At 30.3% G+C, this 18,230-nt stretch overlaps 1 protein-coding gene across 1 annotated transcript; it reads left to right on the top strand.

Annotated features, from left to right (window-relative positions):
* The first annotated feature begins 257 nt into the window (after positions 1-257).
* LOC129981805 (T-cell acute lymphocytic leukemia protein 1 homolog) lies at positions 258-17,676 on the top strand. Its single transcript, XM_056092821.1, has 3 exons — positions 258-380; positions 11,172-11,376; positions 16,009-17,676. The coding sequence occupies exons 1-3, from the start codon at positions 281-283 to the stop codon at positions 16,448-16,450; spliced, it is 747 nt and encodes a 248-aa protein (XP_055948796.1). The 5' UTR covers positions 258-280; the 3' UTR covers positions 16,451-17,676.
* The last annotated feature ends 554 nt before the right edge of the window (positions 17,677-18,230 follow it).

The raw sequence follows: 18,230 nt of genomic DNA, 5'->3' as shown, positions 1-18,230 counted from the left end.
ACATGAAATCAAAGTATAAACGCAAGATAGTAAAATTTGATGTCTTTTCTTTATCCTTCATATATAAAGCACATTTATTCAATTTTTCCCCCTTAACAATTCCTCAGCTTTAGATGCCATAGCAATGACAGTTTATTCGATGGTGAAGGATTGGGTCATGAATCGGTAGGAGGCGGATCCTTGTTGCGGATTGGACGGGAGGCGTCATCTTCGGAGAGCACCGCCCCTTCACTGCATTTTGCACCGTGCGTCCGGCATCAGCGATCCGACTCACTTGGCGATGAAGCTGGTTTATGACAGTTCAACTACCATTCGAGATGGTTACGCATCTGACGATTCGGTTGAATTCGGATTACAAAAGACGGAGGCGAGACTGAGAGGTGAGCTCGGAATTATTCTTATTCGAAAAGGTGTTGAAAATATACTTTCAAAAAATTGCGCAATTAGAATGAAAATTTATTAGAAAATGATCCACTTTCAAAAAGCGATTTTTCTTTTAGTGGGTAGTGGGGAATTTTGAAAATTATGAAAAATTAAACCCTTACAATAAAAAAAAATGTCAAGCAGAATTTTTTTTGCTTTGTTAAAATTAATTAGTTAATTTAGTGTGTTAACTAAAAAAATAATAGTTAGGAATAGTGAAACTCTCGAAATTTCTCAAGAGATTTGATCTAGAACATCCATTTTCAGTTTGGAAAATATTTTATTTATTTGGTTAATATTTAGATGTATTTGACACGATTTCAAAGAAGAAACTTTTATGAGCGGTAGTGATATGCTTAAGAGAAAAGACTTTCTTTTTAAAAGTTAATTTTTATTTCTATTTCGAAATAAAATGTTTAAATTTCATTTAAAACCTTTTACTAATTCCCTTCAAAATCGTACTTTTAATTGACTTCTTTTCTATAACCTGATTTCTCCGAACATGGTTTTAATTGAGTGTATAGCATAAACATTTATTTTAAAAAATTAAAGAAAATTCGAACTTCTCATCGGAAGCATTGTAGAATGGTAATGTTTTTAGCTAATTCGTCTATCCCTATATTATTTAAAAAAAATATTCTCTTAATTATAAAAACCATGATGTGCTCACAAAATATGTATTTAATATCTTCACAATGCTTGTGTGTATAATGCAGTAACTAAAATTATGAGATGTAGTTGTAAAGTGAACTTTAAACTATTTTGAAAAATTTATTTAAATAAAAGAAAAATTGATGTAATTGATAATCTAATTTTTTGAATTTTAAAGTGGTGCAACAATAGTTTTGGTGCGTTAACATGCTTCAAAATTATTGAGGAAAACTTAAAAATTCCCAAAGATTTTTTTTAATAAAATAATCTAATTAAAATTTTGGGAATCTTTAGTGAGTATTTATTACTAAAGAAAGAACTATTTTTTGAATATGTCAACTCTATGCCAACAGTCTGCCTGTGGGTATTTTAAACAATGTTTTCATCAATGCATGTTGTAATTTACTGGTAATATACTATAATCATTATCATGCTAAAAACAATTCTTGGAAAGTTTTTTTTAGAAATAAATCTGATTTAATTGATCATTTAATATGATAATTTAGTCTTTGATTCAGAAAAGTACATTAATTGCATAATAGAAATCATCTGGGTGAATCTGATATTGCTCACAATGAGTTAGCCAAATTTTCTGAAGTGTTTCTTACATAAATAAAAATTGTTTCAAGAATTCACATTGCGGTGCATTTCGAAAATTATACAGGATGACAAATATTTTATACTTGGAATTAAAAAATTTTTTAAAATCAAATATAAGGCTGAAGATAATATTTTTGTCTATCATCTCTAATTTTTAACTTTCAATGTATTAAATTAGGAAGTATTTTAAAAAAGAAAATATTCCTCTAGCAGATAAAGCCGAGAATTAAAGTGTGATGATTGAAAGGAGGGTTTCATAACATGATCTTTGAGAAAATGACATTTCCACGAACATTCATGCATAATAAGGATTGGACTTAAAAACTTCTTATTCGGGGACAAGTTGAATATCTTTGCTTTCTATATCAGTGAGATGGCAGAGCTAAGTAGTATTTACTACTGGATGAGAAAAGAATGACCAACAAAAGAGAATATGTTTGTTAAAAAGAGAATGCCTTTTCGGAATCCTTAATCAGATATGACAGGATCGCTTTTCTTCCATTGCATACAAAGCTAAGGTTAATGAATAATGTCGTGAAAGCTATTGATAAGCTTGAAATAAGTATTTTCTTCTTTCCCATTTTTAAATAAGCTCATTAAAGAAAGAGTATTTACGATTTCTTTTTTCAATTAACTAAAATGCTTTTCAAATGTGATTCAGGACGATTTTTTTTTAAATTTATCATCTATACATTAAACCCATAGCATTAATATGGGTAAAGTAGGTGTGATTTTTTTTAGACGAACTATAGTGATTGACAAAGGCTGGAAGCTTTCTCTTGAGGATTCACCATGTTCGCTTCATGACCTGGTTAGAAAGTTGTTATTCGATAAGTTTTCACAGAATCCAGATGCCAAGGCTGGACGGAAGCTTACTTTTTTGGAAACCTTAAACCGAGGCCGTGCGCGAAAAAGATAAACAGAAGTAGCTATGCAGGAGGCCGAAAGGTTGAATTCGTGACGTCACAGTCGAAAGCCTTTGCTTAGCTCTGTTGGTGATGTAGGAAACCCTATTCCTATGCAGAAACTAACTATTTCGTCTTTCGATAGTAATTTTTCCATCTTTTTTTACGGATTCAAACTAACCTCGGAATGAATAGCCGATAAAAACTAAGAATTCATAAAACCTCTTTAACTAAACATTTATTTTCTTGTTGATTAAGAAGACCTTTGAAATGAATAGGGGATTTGTATCTTTAAATCCATAAGTTTCCTTTCAAATTACAGAAACACAACAGAAGTACTAAGGTTTTGGCAGTTACTTATTACTGAAAGAATTTTTAACATCGACGATCAATTAAAATAAATATTTGAAAGAATAGTACAAGTAAAATAAAACACTTTTAAAAAGGCTTTGACACAAATTTCAATTGCAAGAAAGGAATTTTGATAGTAGATTACCCATTGTTTAGAGAAAAAGTACCAGAAACCAAAAAACATTTTTTTTTTCATATTCATAGAATAGCATATGCAAAAAACTGATATTTCATTAAAAAATCAATTTTAAAAAGATTAGTTCAAAGCAGGAAATTTTGATGATGGATAATCCAGTGTTTTGAGAAAAAATACACAAAAACGATAAATTATTTAATTTTATTTACATAAATTTCTAATTAAATTGTTAGAAACAGCTTTCCACATCACCCTGGGGGTACTGTTTCCAGATGCACTACCCCTTTTCAGAAATATTAAGCGAAGGCGGGTTCCCCAGTAGGTCTATTTCCTTCGTTTGCTAAAGTTTATCCTACTAAAAAAAAATTGACAGTTTTCTTTTCAAATTTTAAGCTCTAAGCTGGTCATTCTTAATAATGGGGCACAGGTTCTACAAAAAATGTAAGATTAAAGCTAACTAAAATTAAAAAAAGCTAAATTAGCATTAAGTTCAAGGATCTCGACAAATTTAAATTATTACCTGCAATAAAAATAATATAGGAAATATTTCATTAAATTATTTCAAATTAAAATTCTTTATTCTGTATGTTTAAAAAATAACTGTGTTTCTGAACAATTTTCTAGCGATTTCCTCCAAAAACCTATAATTTTCTTTAGTCCACAATTGAATTTTAAAAATTATGTATACTTTACATAAAGAGAAAAAGTCCGTTAATTTTCAGCCGAACAATTTCGTTTTGCTCGGCCCGCACAAGCGAGTTGGCGCTCTAGGTAGCGCTCTTGTCTTTTTCGCGCACGGCCTCGCTTAAACCCAATATAAATAACCACCCCATGTGTAATGCTACTAATGTGACTCTTACTGACACATTAAATCTGGTGGGCAAAAATTTTCGTTGTATTTGTTTTAAATTCATGAAATGCACATAAAATTCAATTTAAAAAAATTCCCAGCATCAAAATATGTGTTTATAATAAGTGAAACAGCTTCATTAGCCAGTTTATGTATCCTCTAAAATTGATGTGGGCATAAGTTAGCCGGAACTTCTGTGTTGGATTATTCAATATTCATATTGAATAATCCAAATCCAATCCAATTAACCCTTTCTAGAGCCATGGGCAGTATGCTTCCCACCAAACTCATCAATTTTTGTATGAAATTATGTAAGTTGGCAGACGTTCTGACAAATTTTTCAATAAGACTGAAACTTAGATCCTTCAGTTCCTTATCTCACACAAAATGGTGTGTCTTGATTTGTTATTTAATTATTAATTAACCAAATGAATTAATTAATTAAAATAAATATATCTAATAAGCAAAATGAGTCACTTTTCGTAAGCCAATCTTAATCCTAAAAGTATCTTGATTTAACATGATTAGAAAAAAATGGCCTTTTAAAGGGTTAATTGATAAAATTAATATTATATTATTTCAAATCTTTATTTGTAATACCTATTTTAATATCTTTATTGAATACAGTATTATCTTTAAAATTATTTATAATATTTATATTTACTAGAAATTTTTATACTATAAGCAACAATATGAATCTTTTAACCTTGGGTTTATATAAAGTTGAAATAGAGTTATTAATATAGAAAGTTATTAGACAGAACTATAAAATTATACGAAATGCTGTTTCTATCTTAGCAGTTTTAAAAAAAGATTAAATTGAAAATCAGGGAATTTAAAAAAAGATCTGCAGTTTTATTCATCAATATTCGTGACAATATACAATATGTATATTTTGATTTGCAAATCATTTTGTTGTTATGTGCAATTCCAATATACAGATGCGTAATAAAAAGTTTTAATATTTCTCGTAAAAAAAAAAGCTATTTATTTCCTTACTATACAAAACAATCTCTTGATGTAAATGATAATTCGAAACTAGTTTTCATGCAATTTTAAAGTGCTATTCCAAACTGATGAAAATGGTGAATTGAATTAGCATGTAAATTTTAGCGAAATCTGCATCAGATTATTTTATAAGATAATCATCTCAAATCTTTTTGCCTTCAAACGCGTCACTCTTCCTATTCCCTGAAGTTAGAATCTTATTTCTTTTCAAAAAAGAGAAGCGAAAATATGATCTTTAATATTCAAACATATGACTTTTATTGAACTAGTGATGTCTTGAAGCTATCCTAGCAGCCTTACCTCCTTCCCCTTTAAACACATTATTGTAGGAATGAATCGCTTTTTGGAGAATCTCAAGACTGCTCGTCCTGAAAAAAGTAAATATTGTAATTGTATTCTTTACAATTGAAAGAAAGCTCTAGAGTCCTAAAATGAGAATTCTTATCAATATTTTAAATCCTATTTAGTCTAAGGAAATATAATTGTACCACTGCACTATGAAGTTGTTTCAAATCCTTATCGGAAGAGTTAAACATTCTTTTAAAAACATATTTGTTTCCCCTGTCAAATGGCTACTTATATTTGTTTCGACACAGATGTCTAGATAACTAAAGCTTCAGCATACAATTTACTTTCGTGCCAACCACAACTTGTCTCCAACTCGTGTCCATATGTCCTTAAGTACAGGTTTCTATTTCTCTTTTGACTGACATTTCCGGCTCATCAACAAAAACAGTGGCAAATGCTTATTATTCCATAAGGATCCAATGTCCCATGGTCAAGCGATAACGCCCCCAGCTTACCCTTCCGTAAACAATCACCCATTCCCGCACGAAAGGGTTGTGGTTTTGTTATCTTCTCCAATTTCGTTTTTCAGTAATCCTTCTGTTTTGACCTTATCAAATGAACAACTCTAGAAGTCAAAACCTTCTGACCCCATATCAGTAAAACTGGTCACTGAAGGCGTCATTTTATCGTTGATGCGTCCGAAAGTGTCTGCGATCTTGGGTCTGCAAAGTCTTGGGAGTTAATTTCAAGTCTGCTTTTTGACTGCTCATAAATTCTATGGATAATTTTTGTTCATAGCAAATTTTTGTATTTTGATGAATTTTTTAGAGTTGTAACAAATCCGTTTAATGTACCCCCACATATGGGAAAACTGTGCTAATTTCCTGTGCTGGATTATTAAATAGTCGAAATAAGCAATTGCCTGGGGACTCCACAACTTTGGGGGAGGGCGAGTCCTCGAGATTTCTTTGTGGTAGTTTGAAACTTCATTCATTTTGACCTTTTATTTAATTATTAAGACTATGAAACCGATCTTTAAGTTAGAATCATGTACTGTTTGAATTAATTTCAGAACTTATTGTAATAGCATAATAGTCATAGTTAAAAAACATTTGCATTTATATCATATTATTTTATAATATTAAGCAAATGTGGAGCTTTATAATTTAAAACAATATTTGATTTTATTATTAAATATTATTTAGATTGTGTTAAGAAACGTTTTATTATTTATTTATTTACTGTTTTGTTAAAAATTACTTTTAAATTTCAGTTTTGCATTATTTTTATACGGGGTAGACGGAAATCAATATTTTAGAAAGTAATCATAGTTTAGTATTTTGTTACTTCATTTTGTCAAGATTTCTTACTTTAAACTACTTATATAATAATTAAATTAAAAATGATAAAAGTAATATTTGGTTTTGAAAGTGCAGCGAGGAATATTTAAAAGTTTAGAGCTTCTAAAGGGCTTTAGAAAGCTTAATCCGGCTTTGCTAATAGCTTTTGCAGGTATGGAAGTGGACGCTGGCTGGGTTGGAGGGAAGGATAAAGTAGGTATGGATTTATATTAATCCAGTTATAAGATTCTAATAAGATCACGCATGTGTAGAAAAAGCAGAAAGTAGTAAATGCATGTCTCGACAGGACAAATACTTGCTGCTGTATACAATTTCTGCGCATGCTTGGTCTTACTGGAATCTTATAACCAGTTTAATGTAAACCCACCTACAGAAATAAAACTGTCAGCTAGATTGTAAAATATTTAGGACGATCCTTAAAGACATTCTAACCAGACATATCCCTAACGGACGCTCAGCTGTTAGATTTTCTGTACTTATTTCCTAAATATAATGAACACTTATTTGAGATCTGAGAATATTAATTCTGTATACACACTGTAATTGAGTGTTTACTCAAATAATAGAGGTTCCAAAATTTTGGAGAGTTCCGGGGTCTCGAAATTTATTTTGTGATTACTTGAAAGTAATTTAGTTTTGTGTTTTCATTTAATTTACAAGGCTCATGCAACAGGTGTTATTCAGTTTCTAATGCTTAAATTTTGGAACATTTTTTAGAATTTAAATATTCTAATTAAATATCTTTCTCAAGCTGTTATTACACATTATTGTTTTATAATTCTAAAATAATATATTACATTGTGATTTTTTTTAAAAAAATGTCCGGTACTATAATAAAATTGTATTTAGATTATGTTGATGAGCTTTATTTTTAAAATATTTTGTTATAAAATTATTATTAAATTAAAAAAATTATTGACAGATGCCGAGGTTTCTCTTTAAAATGATATGCAACTAAATGGGGTTTTTTTCAAAATTTACTTGTTATAAAGCTACTTATAATGAGATTAATTGAATTATAACGAATAAAAAATATCTGGTTTGGGAAATTAGAGAAAAGAAGGAATTCCTAGAACTAATACAAAACCCTAGAACTAATCCCTAGAATCCCAATCCCTAAATCTAATACAGAACTTAAATACAAATATGGAGTGTCAAGATATGGTATGTGTATGGCATATGTATAAAGTATGTGTCTAACCAAAAATCCTCGTTCTGCTGAAACTTTTCGAAATCTTTTTAATTTGTTCTTTTATCGACCATATATTTAACTATCCAAAAAGGCTTTTCTTTTATTTTTACCATTACTAGATTAGTTCAGTTATATTAACGTCCCGTTTTAACGGGTTCAGTTATATTAACGTCCCGCTAGGGCTGTTTTGGGTTGGACCTCATAATTTTGAACCGCTGTCAGATGAGGAGGACGACACCTCAGCTGGCACTTCCCCTCCAAACTTCCACACCACACTAGTGGGAAGGACGTTTGGTCCTACTTAGATGACGGTTTTTCGGTGGAATCGGTTCTCGAATCTGAAACCCTCCGGTTCCGAACCCGACACCTTACTATTATGCCACCGCGGCCTTACAATTGCTAGAACCATAGTTATAGTATAAATAATAGTCAGAAGGGAAACTTGCAATCAGAAGGGAGAATTTAAAAAATTATGAAATTACAAACAATCAATTCGAACAACCATTTTCTTATTCTCGAGAAGTATATTGCTTAAAAATATAGATCTGTTTATCTTTCATTTATTTTTTATTATTTTATTTATTTCTAGGAAATGTTTTTCGCAATTTATGTTTGAGTTTAAAATAGAGAAGTCGTATGACATTACATGGCTGTGTTTCAGTTATTTTCATCAACATTTTAAAAATTTTAGATAGAAAAGCAATGGTGGAATTATGTAAAATACGTGAAATGAATATTGCTGACAAACCTTTGTCGTCAAACTGCAAAGAGCCGTTGAAAATGTATGGAAATATTTAGAATTTCTATGTTAGTGCGAGAATTGTATTGCAATGCACATTATGGAAATTATGATTCTAAAGCTCTTATGATTATGATAGGTATTTGCAAGAAAATCATAGTCTTAAAATGAAAATGTATAATAGGACTTTTGCAAAAAGATAAGAGTAGACTCATTTCTTATGAAATAAAATAAGGAAAAGAAAAAGTTAAAATTCACAATGATCTTATAGACAAATTATAAATTTATCATACGGTTATTATCCATAAAAACATTTCGGAAGTCTAGAAAACGAGCAATTTACTATAATAGCAGTTCAAACTTCATATGTCAAGGTAAGATATTTGGTGTAAATAGTGTAACATAATCTAAAAACAATTTTTTTAAAAAAGATCTTTCCGATTTAGCTATAAAAACAAATAAAATCCAGTTATTCACACTTTGCAATAAACATTTTCTGAGGCATTACTACATGAACTTACAGATCAATAATGAAAATTTTAACAGCCTATAATGAATTATTTTGCCTAAAGAAGTTCTAGTTTAGCAAAAAAAGTTAAGGAACACATTTTGTAGCGTTATTGTCTAATTAATGATGTAAAAATAAACAATCCATTCTCAAGTACTTAGAAGATATCGATCAATCCACTGACGTTTAAAAACTACATAGAAATTCACAAAAAGTGGATTTAGATATAGAACCGTTAATCATGGTCCACCACAATACAGGGTGTCCCAAAAAAATGTATACACATTTTAGCAGCTGATAACTAAGTTATTTCTTCTTTCTTTACTGACTGAACCCATTGAACCGAGTGATGGCAGACAGACTTGAATTTGAAGAAAGGAAATTTATTCTAAAATGCTAGTGGAAGTATGAAAATGCAGTAGAAATGCAAAGACAATTTAAGAGGGAGTTTAACAAAGAACCACCTACACGAGTTACCATCATTCGAATTAGAGATAAGTTTGAAGCTGATGGAACTGTTCAGGACGTCCATAAACCTGCAACAGTTGTTCAATTGAGGGCAACCATTGAACATGAATGTACGAATATCCCAAGGGAATTGTTCCATCATGTGTGTTATTCCATCGCTTCGTGTTGTCAGCAGTGTCTGGAGCAGAACGGACATCATTTTGAGAACATGCGATAACAAGACAATAGAATGATATTTGTAGAATCTTTTACATGTTGAAAATTATTCGAATTATAATAACCCCCAAATTTACAATTATTTAAAGTGTGTATACATTTTTTTGGAACACCCTGTATAATAAAATATAAATATGTATATCTAAATAAATATAAATATATTATATCTTATTATATAAATATATATAATAAAATAAAAATAATATATAAAACTAACAGAAAATAAAATAAGGTTAAAATCAACGAAAAGAGAGTCTGACCTGCACTTTAAGCGAGTTTTAAAAATCTTAAGTGATAACAGAATTTTTTTAAGCAATATTACAATCGTTAAATGCATTTTTTGAAAATTATGTTTTTCATTATTTTTCTTTTGTGGTAAACAATCCTTTGATAAATGCTTTTAAGGTATTGAAATGAAATTCTGTCAAAATATTTTGCTTCGTTCCAGCTATGTTATGAACTGGAAACAACTTTTATTTTCATATTTATTCATTTGATCAATCTTTGAGTGAAAAAATTTTGAATTTTCTTACAAAGTTGGAAATATTTTTAAAACTTTCAGAGTTACTGGAAATATTCTAGTTCATAGCACACCTAAATATATTAATTATATATGGTGATATTAGTAATATATTCATTAGAATTTGCTAGTGGATTTTTGGCGTAACTACAAATATTCAATAAAATTTAGCTAATGCTTACAATTTCAAATGTTAATGCTTATAATTTCACAGTTAATAAGATTTCTACGGAAATTTCTCTAAAATTCTTAGCATTATTCCCCACTGTAATTAAAAATATGTTTGTTTTATTAAAGTTTTATAAATTAAAAAAATGCTCGAAAGTTAGCTACATATTTTAACATTCTTACAAAAGAACAAAGATTTATAGATTTTTCTTAATAACTTGTTGTACCTCTCTGCCTATAGTACTGTGTACTTATACTGTGTTGTTGGCGAGAAGGATCTATTTTGCGGTATGTTCAGTACCAGTATTGCTTTTGGGTCAGACTACTTTATATATCTTACTAAATTAGCATAAAGCACTGGAAAAATAATTAAGATTCAGCAGAAAGTGAAGTATTTGATAATATTTATCAGTTGATAATATGTGACATGCTGAATCACAAGTGAAAAACACCATGAGCATTTCTACTCATTTCTGAGCAATAGAAAAAATAGATAAATAAATAAATTTCTAGAAATTAAGTTACTTTTATTTTAAATATAAAATTTCATTACATAGAATATTAAATACAAGTGTTGTTCCAATATTGTGTTTATAAAGAATATTAAATACTAGTGTTTATACAGAAGTTTGTTCCAATATATCAGTGACTTTTAAGAGAATTAGGTGAAATTTAGAACTATTTAACCGGCGTAATGATACATCGTGTAATTTTCCCCCTCACTGTCAAATTAATACTGACTCCTGAGTCTCTTCGTCCAGCAGTTCTAACTACTTTGTTTTCACAGGCTGTCGTCCGATGGAATCCGGCAGTCACCCTGAGTCTCCCCCAGCCTCTCTGACGGACTCGGAGGACTACGAGTGTTATTCGGACAGCACCACCCCGCCCTCGCAGGACGAGGTCTTCTACTCCCCCGCTGAAGAGGCCGCCCACGCCAGCCTGTGGGAGGGATACAGGTTGCAGCAAACTCTCCCCTCAGCCTCCACTGCCAGGTGAGTGACTTTCTGTTTTCTCTACAAAAATATCATTGAACCAGCCGGAGTGATCTCCCTCAAACTTTCTCGCATACTCTCTAATAAACTTGTCATCCCAGAAAACGCCTTCCAGAGTATTGGCGTACAGTAGTTACGAAATATTAACCATTGGCGTGAATTTAGTATTTTTACTGAATCAGTTGTGTCTTATTTGGTGAGATTTTTGGCTATTAATCCCTGACAAGTCATGAATAGTATAAAAAAAATTGGCATTTAGACTTAGATTGGCATTTGGCATTTAGACACGTTTTTCCTCAATCGATTAAAACAAAGATTGGACTCAAAACTGAACTTCTAGTCTCAAACTTTATACCTTATTTGATTTATCAAGTCAAGTCTTATTTTATTAAGTCATCGCGTTTTTGAATTGTCGTGCATGTTTTTGAAAATATAGACCGAAAGACAGTTAACTCGTTGTTGGTTTTGGCTTAAAATTTGGCAAGTGTTTACACTTTATATATTAAGTCTGTGTATCGAATCTTAACTATCTAGCTCTCTTCGTTTTGTAACTATGGTGTTAACTTATATTCGAATAGCCGGGCAGACGGTCTTCCTCTGAACAGATTTTACTGAAAATTTAATAAAAATCTGTACATTTGGAATGAAGACTTTATATCAAATTCCAACCGTCTACCCCAAAGCGTTTTAGAGTTATCTTTGTCACAAACAGACGGACACTTTTCAAAAATGTGTTTTCCGAACTGAGGGAAGTCTAAAGTGCGGACTTTCGTCAAAATCTAGAGTTCAAATTTTTTGACGATTACTATACTTTCTCTCTATTACATATACGAGAAAGTAAACGATACGACGAGTACTATATAACGAGAAAGTATACGAGATTTCAATTTCTTGCAGTGTTATTTCGAATAAGTGGTCGACTTGGAAATAAAATCTAAATTGTAGATCTTTGACAGCTGACATTTGAAACTAATAATTGTCATAAAAACTTTTCTATAAAGTTGTATTTAAAAAAACCAAGCTATGAAAGGAGCACAGAAGAGAATCGTTGATCAATGATTGTAAAAAAATTTATTTTTTGCAATTTATAATCGCTATTGATAATGAAGATGAATGTGTGTGTGTGTTAGCTTTCTAAAGGTCAGCTGTTTGACTCTACAGCTATCACATTCCGCACATGTATACTTTAAGGATCTGAGAAGTTTATTTAGTACTAGCCGCCTTTGGCGACCAGCCGGTTCGCCAATCTTAATGTTCGTTTACATTTTAATAATTAAATATTTTAAGCAATTCCTACTTTAATAGATTCTTCATCAAAATATTTTAAAACTTCAAATTTTGATAGTCATATAATTCACTCATAATATTGTAAAGGCCTTCAGTCATAACGTAATATGTACCTCTCTAATTTTTTGTTAGCTCCCGTAGAATTTATGCTTTCAATTAAAGTGGAAAGGATTAATCTGCAATTAATATAATAATATTTTTTACTGAAACAAAGCATTTTTTTTTTGTAATATGATTACTGATAACAGAATCATTGAGCGTTTAAACTTTATGGGCAATAAAAAATATCTTTCTTAATTTATGTAATATCTCAAGAATTTCTCAACAAAATTTTCTCAGATTCATCATGAACAGATCGATTAATTAACAATGTTTTATAAGTATAGATTATAATTAATTTAAAAATTAAGCCGAATTTTGTTGTTTTTCCAAGGCAGTTTCAGAAAATACTATTGTATACAAGAATTAATTTTACACCATTTCGAAATTTGAAAAAATTGTCTTTTTTTGTAATAATAATTTAAAAATTGGTAAAATGCTTCTTGAATTTTGGCATTAAAAACATTTTTTTTTGTTTAATTTTCAGCAATTGATTACATTTTGCTCTGAAATTCAAACCTTTTTTTATTGTTTCATCAAGTATTTAATCGTGTTATTTCCTTCCATTGTTAAAAACTAAAGAAGTAAATAATTAATGTAAATTAATATCTATGTAATTTACAAGACGAAGAATAAAGTTTCTTGTATTTAATCGCGCTTTGATGATGATAAATAAACAGCTTTGTTGGAGAGTGAACGTAAAAATTACGGATGACTATTCCTGTTAGTTGAATAACTGTGTCCATTTATAATTTATATTATTAACTTATCTAAGAAGTAGCAACACTGGAAGGAGTTTGCGTATGTCGTACACGTACAATGCGTCATACCAATTTAAATTTAGAATCTACTACGCAACTTACCGGAAGAAGGAAGCTATGTCAAAAGTTCAGCTTAAGATAAAACATACTTAGAAGCATTAATATTAACATTTATTATATAATTGCATTAAATATTTTCGCCAAGTTATTTCAATATGATAATGTTTCTAGAATGCTCAAATGTCGCCGAAATGCTGCATGCATAATGAAAAAAATTTAAACACGAACGATTTGACTTCAATTATAGTTCGAATCGGACTATCAAATTCGAAAACATTGTTACTTCTTGAGCAGTGGGTTCTTTTAGACTAATTCTTGGAAAGAGGAGCTTTGAATTTTTAACAGATCCTTAGTTAAAAATTAATCCAAATTTCAGTTCTCTTGATAACTTTGGTGCATATTATTGCAGCAAAATCATTTTTGTACTACTTTAAAATTCAAATAATAATAATAATAATAATCTTTCCAATTATGTAAGTTTTATTTCCGAAGAATTTTTTTTATTTTAGCAAATTTTAAAAAATGCTTTTTTAAGTATGCTTTGCTAAAATATTTTTTTTTGCTTTAGTTATTTTACTTATACACGTACAAGTTGGAAAGATACTAAATAATTCAAATTAAAATATGAAAATAAAATAAAAACAGACGATTAAAATTTTAAAAAAACATTAACATTTTAAATTAGAAGTCGATATCTTATTTACTTTATTTTATTTTATTTTTTTACGAAACTAAATATTTTATGAAATAATTTTTCAAGAATGCGTGAAGAAAAAGAATTTTTTTCCCCATTTTGCATCAAAGTGGTTCGTAACTTCATTGTATTTATGAAAAAAAGAATTAAAAAATATTTAAAGAAATGGAAAATGCTAATCCTTAGATAAAAAAATAAAGCTTTGTTCTCGGAATCAAAACCGACAATGGAAAATTGATTAATATCCATATAGTATTAGCGGAAGTTTAAGCAAATAACTTGGATTTTTAAATTTCTTTTTCATTTATGTAATGCATCATCATTTCATAAAAAATGCAATTAAAAGTTTTTAAAAAATTCAGATTTCAGAAAACTACTTCTTTAAGATCAGTCAAGAACATTTTTTTTTTTTTTTTTGGATAGAAATTCTAATAAAAGACTTTTTTAGGATTAAACAGAATAATACATTTATATAAAAAAATCTAACACAGTTGATTGAATTAATTCTTTGCAGTTCAAAATAATATTACATTTCTAAAATTTTTATTTATTACGGATTAATATTTTCTTAGCTGATTAATTAAATAAAATGATTCATTTAGTATTCTTTTGTATGTAGAGAATGCTTCTATGTAACCTTTCCAACCAGAATTAAAAGCAAAAATTCAAAGGTAAACACTTTACTCTGGCGATGCCAAATGACGTCGCAGCCAAGAAAAGGGTTTAAGAAATATAAAATATATCGAAACAATTTGATTTTTCTTTCAGTTATTAAATATCAGGAAAATTTTTCATTTTCTAAGAAACAAGGTATTTAAAAATAATATAATTAAACCTCACTAACTATGTTATTTAATGATTAATGAATAATTAAACAGTTTTATTGAATTTATCATTTATTGTGAAATAAAAATTAAATTTTAAAACTGAACTTCAATAAAACAAAATGCCGGCGTACTGGCCTAGGGGTATCGCGTCTTCCCCGTGATCTAGGCGTCCCGGGTTCGAGTCCTGGTTCGAGCATTGTTGTTCTCTACCTTGTGATCTATCCGTGAGGTGTGTGAATGAGCCCCCCTGTAAAAAGGGGTTGTGCAAGCGAGTGTGTGCGTGTTTCATCTTCATATGATCTAGAAGTCAGACTTCTGCCCTCGGGTGCTTAATGGTCTTTACCCTCAGAAGCTACTGTGCAAAAAAAAAAAAAAAAAAAAAATGGCTTAAAATAGTCACACGACAACTAACTAACTAATAAAACAAAATGCTTTCAACTATAAGCTCAATTTTAACCTAAAGCATCATTTGCTTTTAGTATGAAAAATTAGCATTTATTTCAATTTAAAATATAAAATATTCCGTACTTAACTTAAGAAATTAAATTGTTTAACTTAAAGAATCAATGTGTTATTATATCTCATGCTTGTCCTTTTATACTTTGACTAAGTATTAAAGTTTGTTTTACTATGAAATAATTAGTTAAATCATATTTCACTTATATGCTTAACGCTTCGACCAACTTTTATTTTCTTCAAATAACATATCGAATCAAAATTTTGTGATATTTTTTTAAATTTGTATCCAATATTTATATTTCTTCATTATCGCGAAACATTTATCAATGGAAAAATTCTTAGATTGCTAAAATTTTGAAGCTACAATTGAAAAAAAAAAAAAAAAAACCCTTCGAAATTCAATACATTTTTTTGTTTGTTTCATAACTTCCTTTTTTATTACTAGGAGCCGCCCTACCCGTCGCCGCCATCGGTCTCCCTTGGACGGCAGTGACTTCAGCCCGCACAGCCGTAGCGGAGGGGTGCCGCCCCGCAAGTTGGTGCGCAGAATGTTCACCAACAGCCGCGAACGATGGAGGCAGCAGAACGTGAACGGTGCCTTCGCCGACTTGCGTCGCCTTGTTCCTACTCATCCCCCTGACAAGAAGCTCTCCAAGAACGAAATTCTACGCCTCGCCATCCGGTACATCAAGCTCCTCACTTCTATTCTTGAGTACCAGAAGAAAAACGAACCGCAAGAAGAAGTCCAAGAAGAGACTACTGTCAGGCCTGGCTCCATCAAGGCTGAACCCCAGGCCGTGGATGAAATGTCGGACGCCAGTTCACCGGCATCCAGTCTCAGCAGTGTGTCCAGTCACACAGACGGACAAGAAGAGAGAGTGTTCTGATGGGCAAAGATAGAAGTATTGGCCATTGCCACGATCTTTCAATACGCAATTCAGTTTTGTGTTTTGTATCTGTCTGATGGAATGAAGGATCTGATGAACTGTTTGCGCAACGGTAGATCAGTGAATTATCCAGAAACAGTGCTATATCTTTCTTACAATGAGGTAAACAGCCAGCTGCAGACGAAAAGCACAAAACAAGGACATTGCTGTCGAATACTTTTATAAATACCAAGGAAAATCCTGTAATGAACAACCAAGGTCTAGCTTATCACTTACGAATTCTAGAACAGAATTCGGTTTTTAAATCTTCAATGATATATGAATTATCAGAGGGATTTCGAGATTTTCGGAATTCTTTTTGCTGGTGTCTAGTTTCGACATTTTTCAAGGCAACATTGTGGCGAAATCTAATATGTTGCAAATAATTGATTTTCATCATATCTGAATTTTTGTAATTATTCTTCTTAAAAAACATTATCCAATTATTAACAAATGAAACATCACTCATTACAATTCAAAAGCTGGGAGAAGATCATGTGTACAAATTCATATATTCCTTTTTCAGCTTGTAAATATCTTCTCTACCCTGTGGACTTTCTATTTCGTGAAGAATTTTTCTCTAATCGGGTTTCTAATCGTTCTAATAATTCAGTTAAATGGTAACTTTAACAAAAGGCTAGTATAACTCACTCGTGATTCCTTTATGAAATTTTTGAAACTTTTTAAATTGAAATATTTTGAGCATTTTATGATGTTGGATACTAGAAGGCTTGCAAGTGCTGCTCAAAGCCTTTTGAGAAAGAATATTTTAAAAGTAGGTCATACATTTAAGTTATAGCAAACTGGATTTCAATCTCTAATTTCTTTGAGTGTTTCCTTTTCAATGTGTTTGCTTGTTTTCATCACGTGGTTGAATAAATGCGATCTTCATAAAATAGAAAATAAAAACAAATAAATCGTGAAAGATATTGCCAACGTTTGGCTTTACACAGTATTAAAAATGTTTTTTGGATATTACAAAAATGACTATCATAATTTGGCTGTTATGAATATTTTTGGTAAGTGAATAACAATCGAAGATGTTTTGTCAAAGGATGAGACAATTTGTTTTATTGTAGAGATTATTAATTCAGAATATGCTCTGTCGATACTGTACTACGAAATAAAATGTACCTTTATCTGTGTTATGTATATTTAGATCTGTGCAAATATAATGTTTTTTTTTTTTTTATTATATTGCCTGTTGTTGTTGTTTTTGTTCGCCTTGAATCTCAATATCATTTCGAATTATCCAGAATGTCTGGAGTAAACGTTTCCAAAAGTAAAAAGCTGATATTGAGAAAACGACACATGATAAGTTATGAATGAAGCATCTTGTTTCTTTTCAATTTCGTGAAGTTAAATGTGAACAAATTCAACTCTAATCTTTCAATTAAGAAGCAATTGGAATATTTGCAGACACTAGAAGTAGTATATTGAGCGCCTCCCACGAGATGGCGGCTGAAAATGAAAATAAACTGGAGTATCAAATGAATCTATTTTGTTAAAGTAGGGAACGTCAAATTATATATCTGAATCCTCAGGGCAGCCGATTCCTCATGAACACCAGGGAATAACTGTCCATCCTGCTTCCGAATACAAAGGCATTTGAGCCTTTTATTTGGGATTTCATTAAACCAGTAAACTGGGGGCTAATTAATATTTACAAATTATATAATTTGAAACATCATAACCAGTTTAAATTACGGTAATTGATGAATGTCTGCAGATCTACTAATAT

This window comes from Argiope bruennichi, chromosome 8 (assembly GCF_947563725.1).
Source record: "Argiope bruennichi chromosome 8, qqArgBrue1.1, whole genome shotgun sequence".
NCBI lineage: Eukaryota > Metazoa > Arthropoda > Arachnida > Araneae > Araneidae > Argiope > Argiope bruennichi.
This window is presented reverse-complemented; position numbering and strand designations above follow the sequence as displayed.

Bases quoted from the DNA above. Each gene is read 5' to 3' on its own strand.
- LOC129981805 (XM_056092821.1), top strand. From the start codon at position 281: ATGAAGCTGGTTTATGACAGTTCAACTACCATTCGAGATGGTTACGCA. The intron at 381-11,171 runs GTGAGCTCGGAA...TTGTTTTCACAG, and splicing joins GACGGAGGCGAGACTGAGAG to GCTGTCGTCCGATGGAATCC. The intron at 11,377-16,008 runs GTGAGTGACTTT...TTTTATTACTAG, and splicing joins CCCTCAGCCTCCACTGCCAG to GAGCCGCCCTACCCGTCGCC.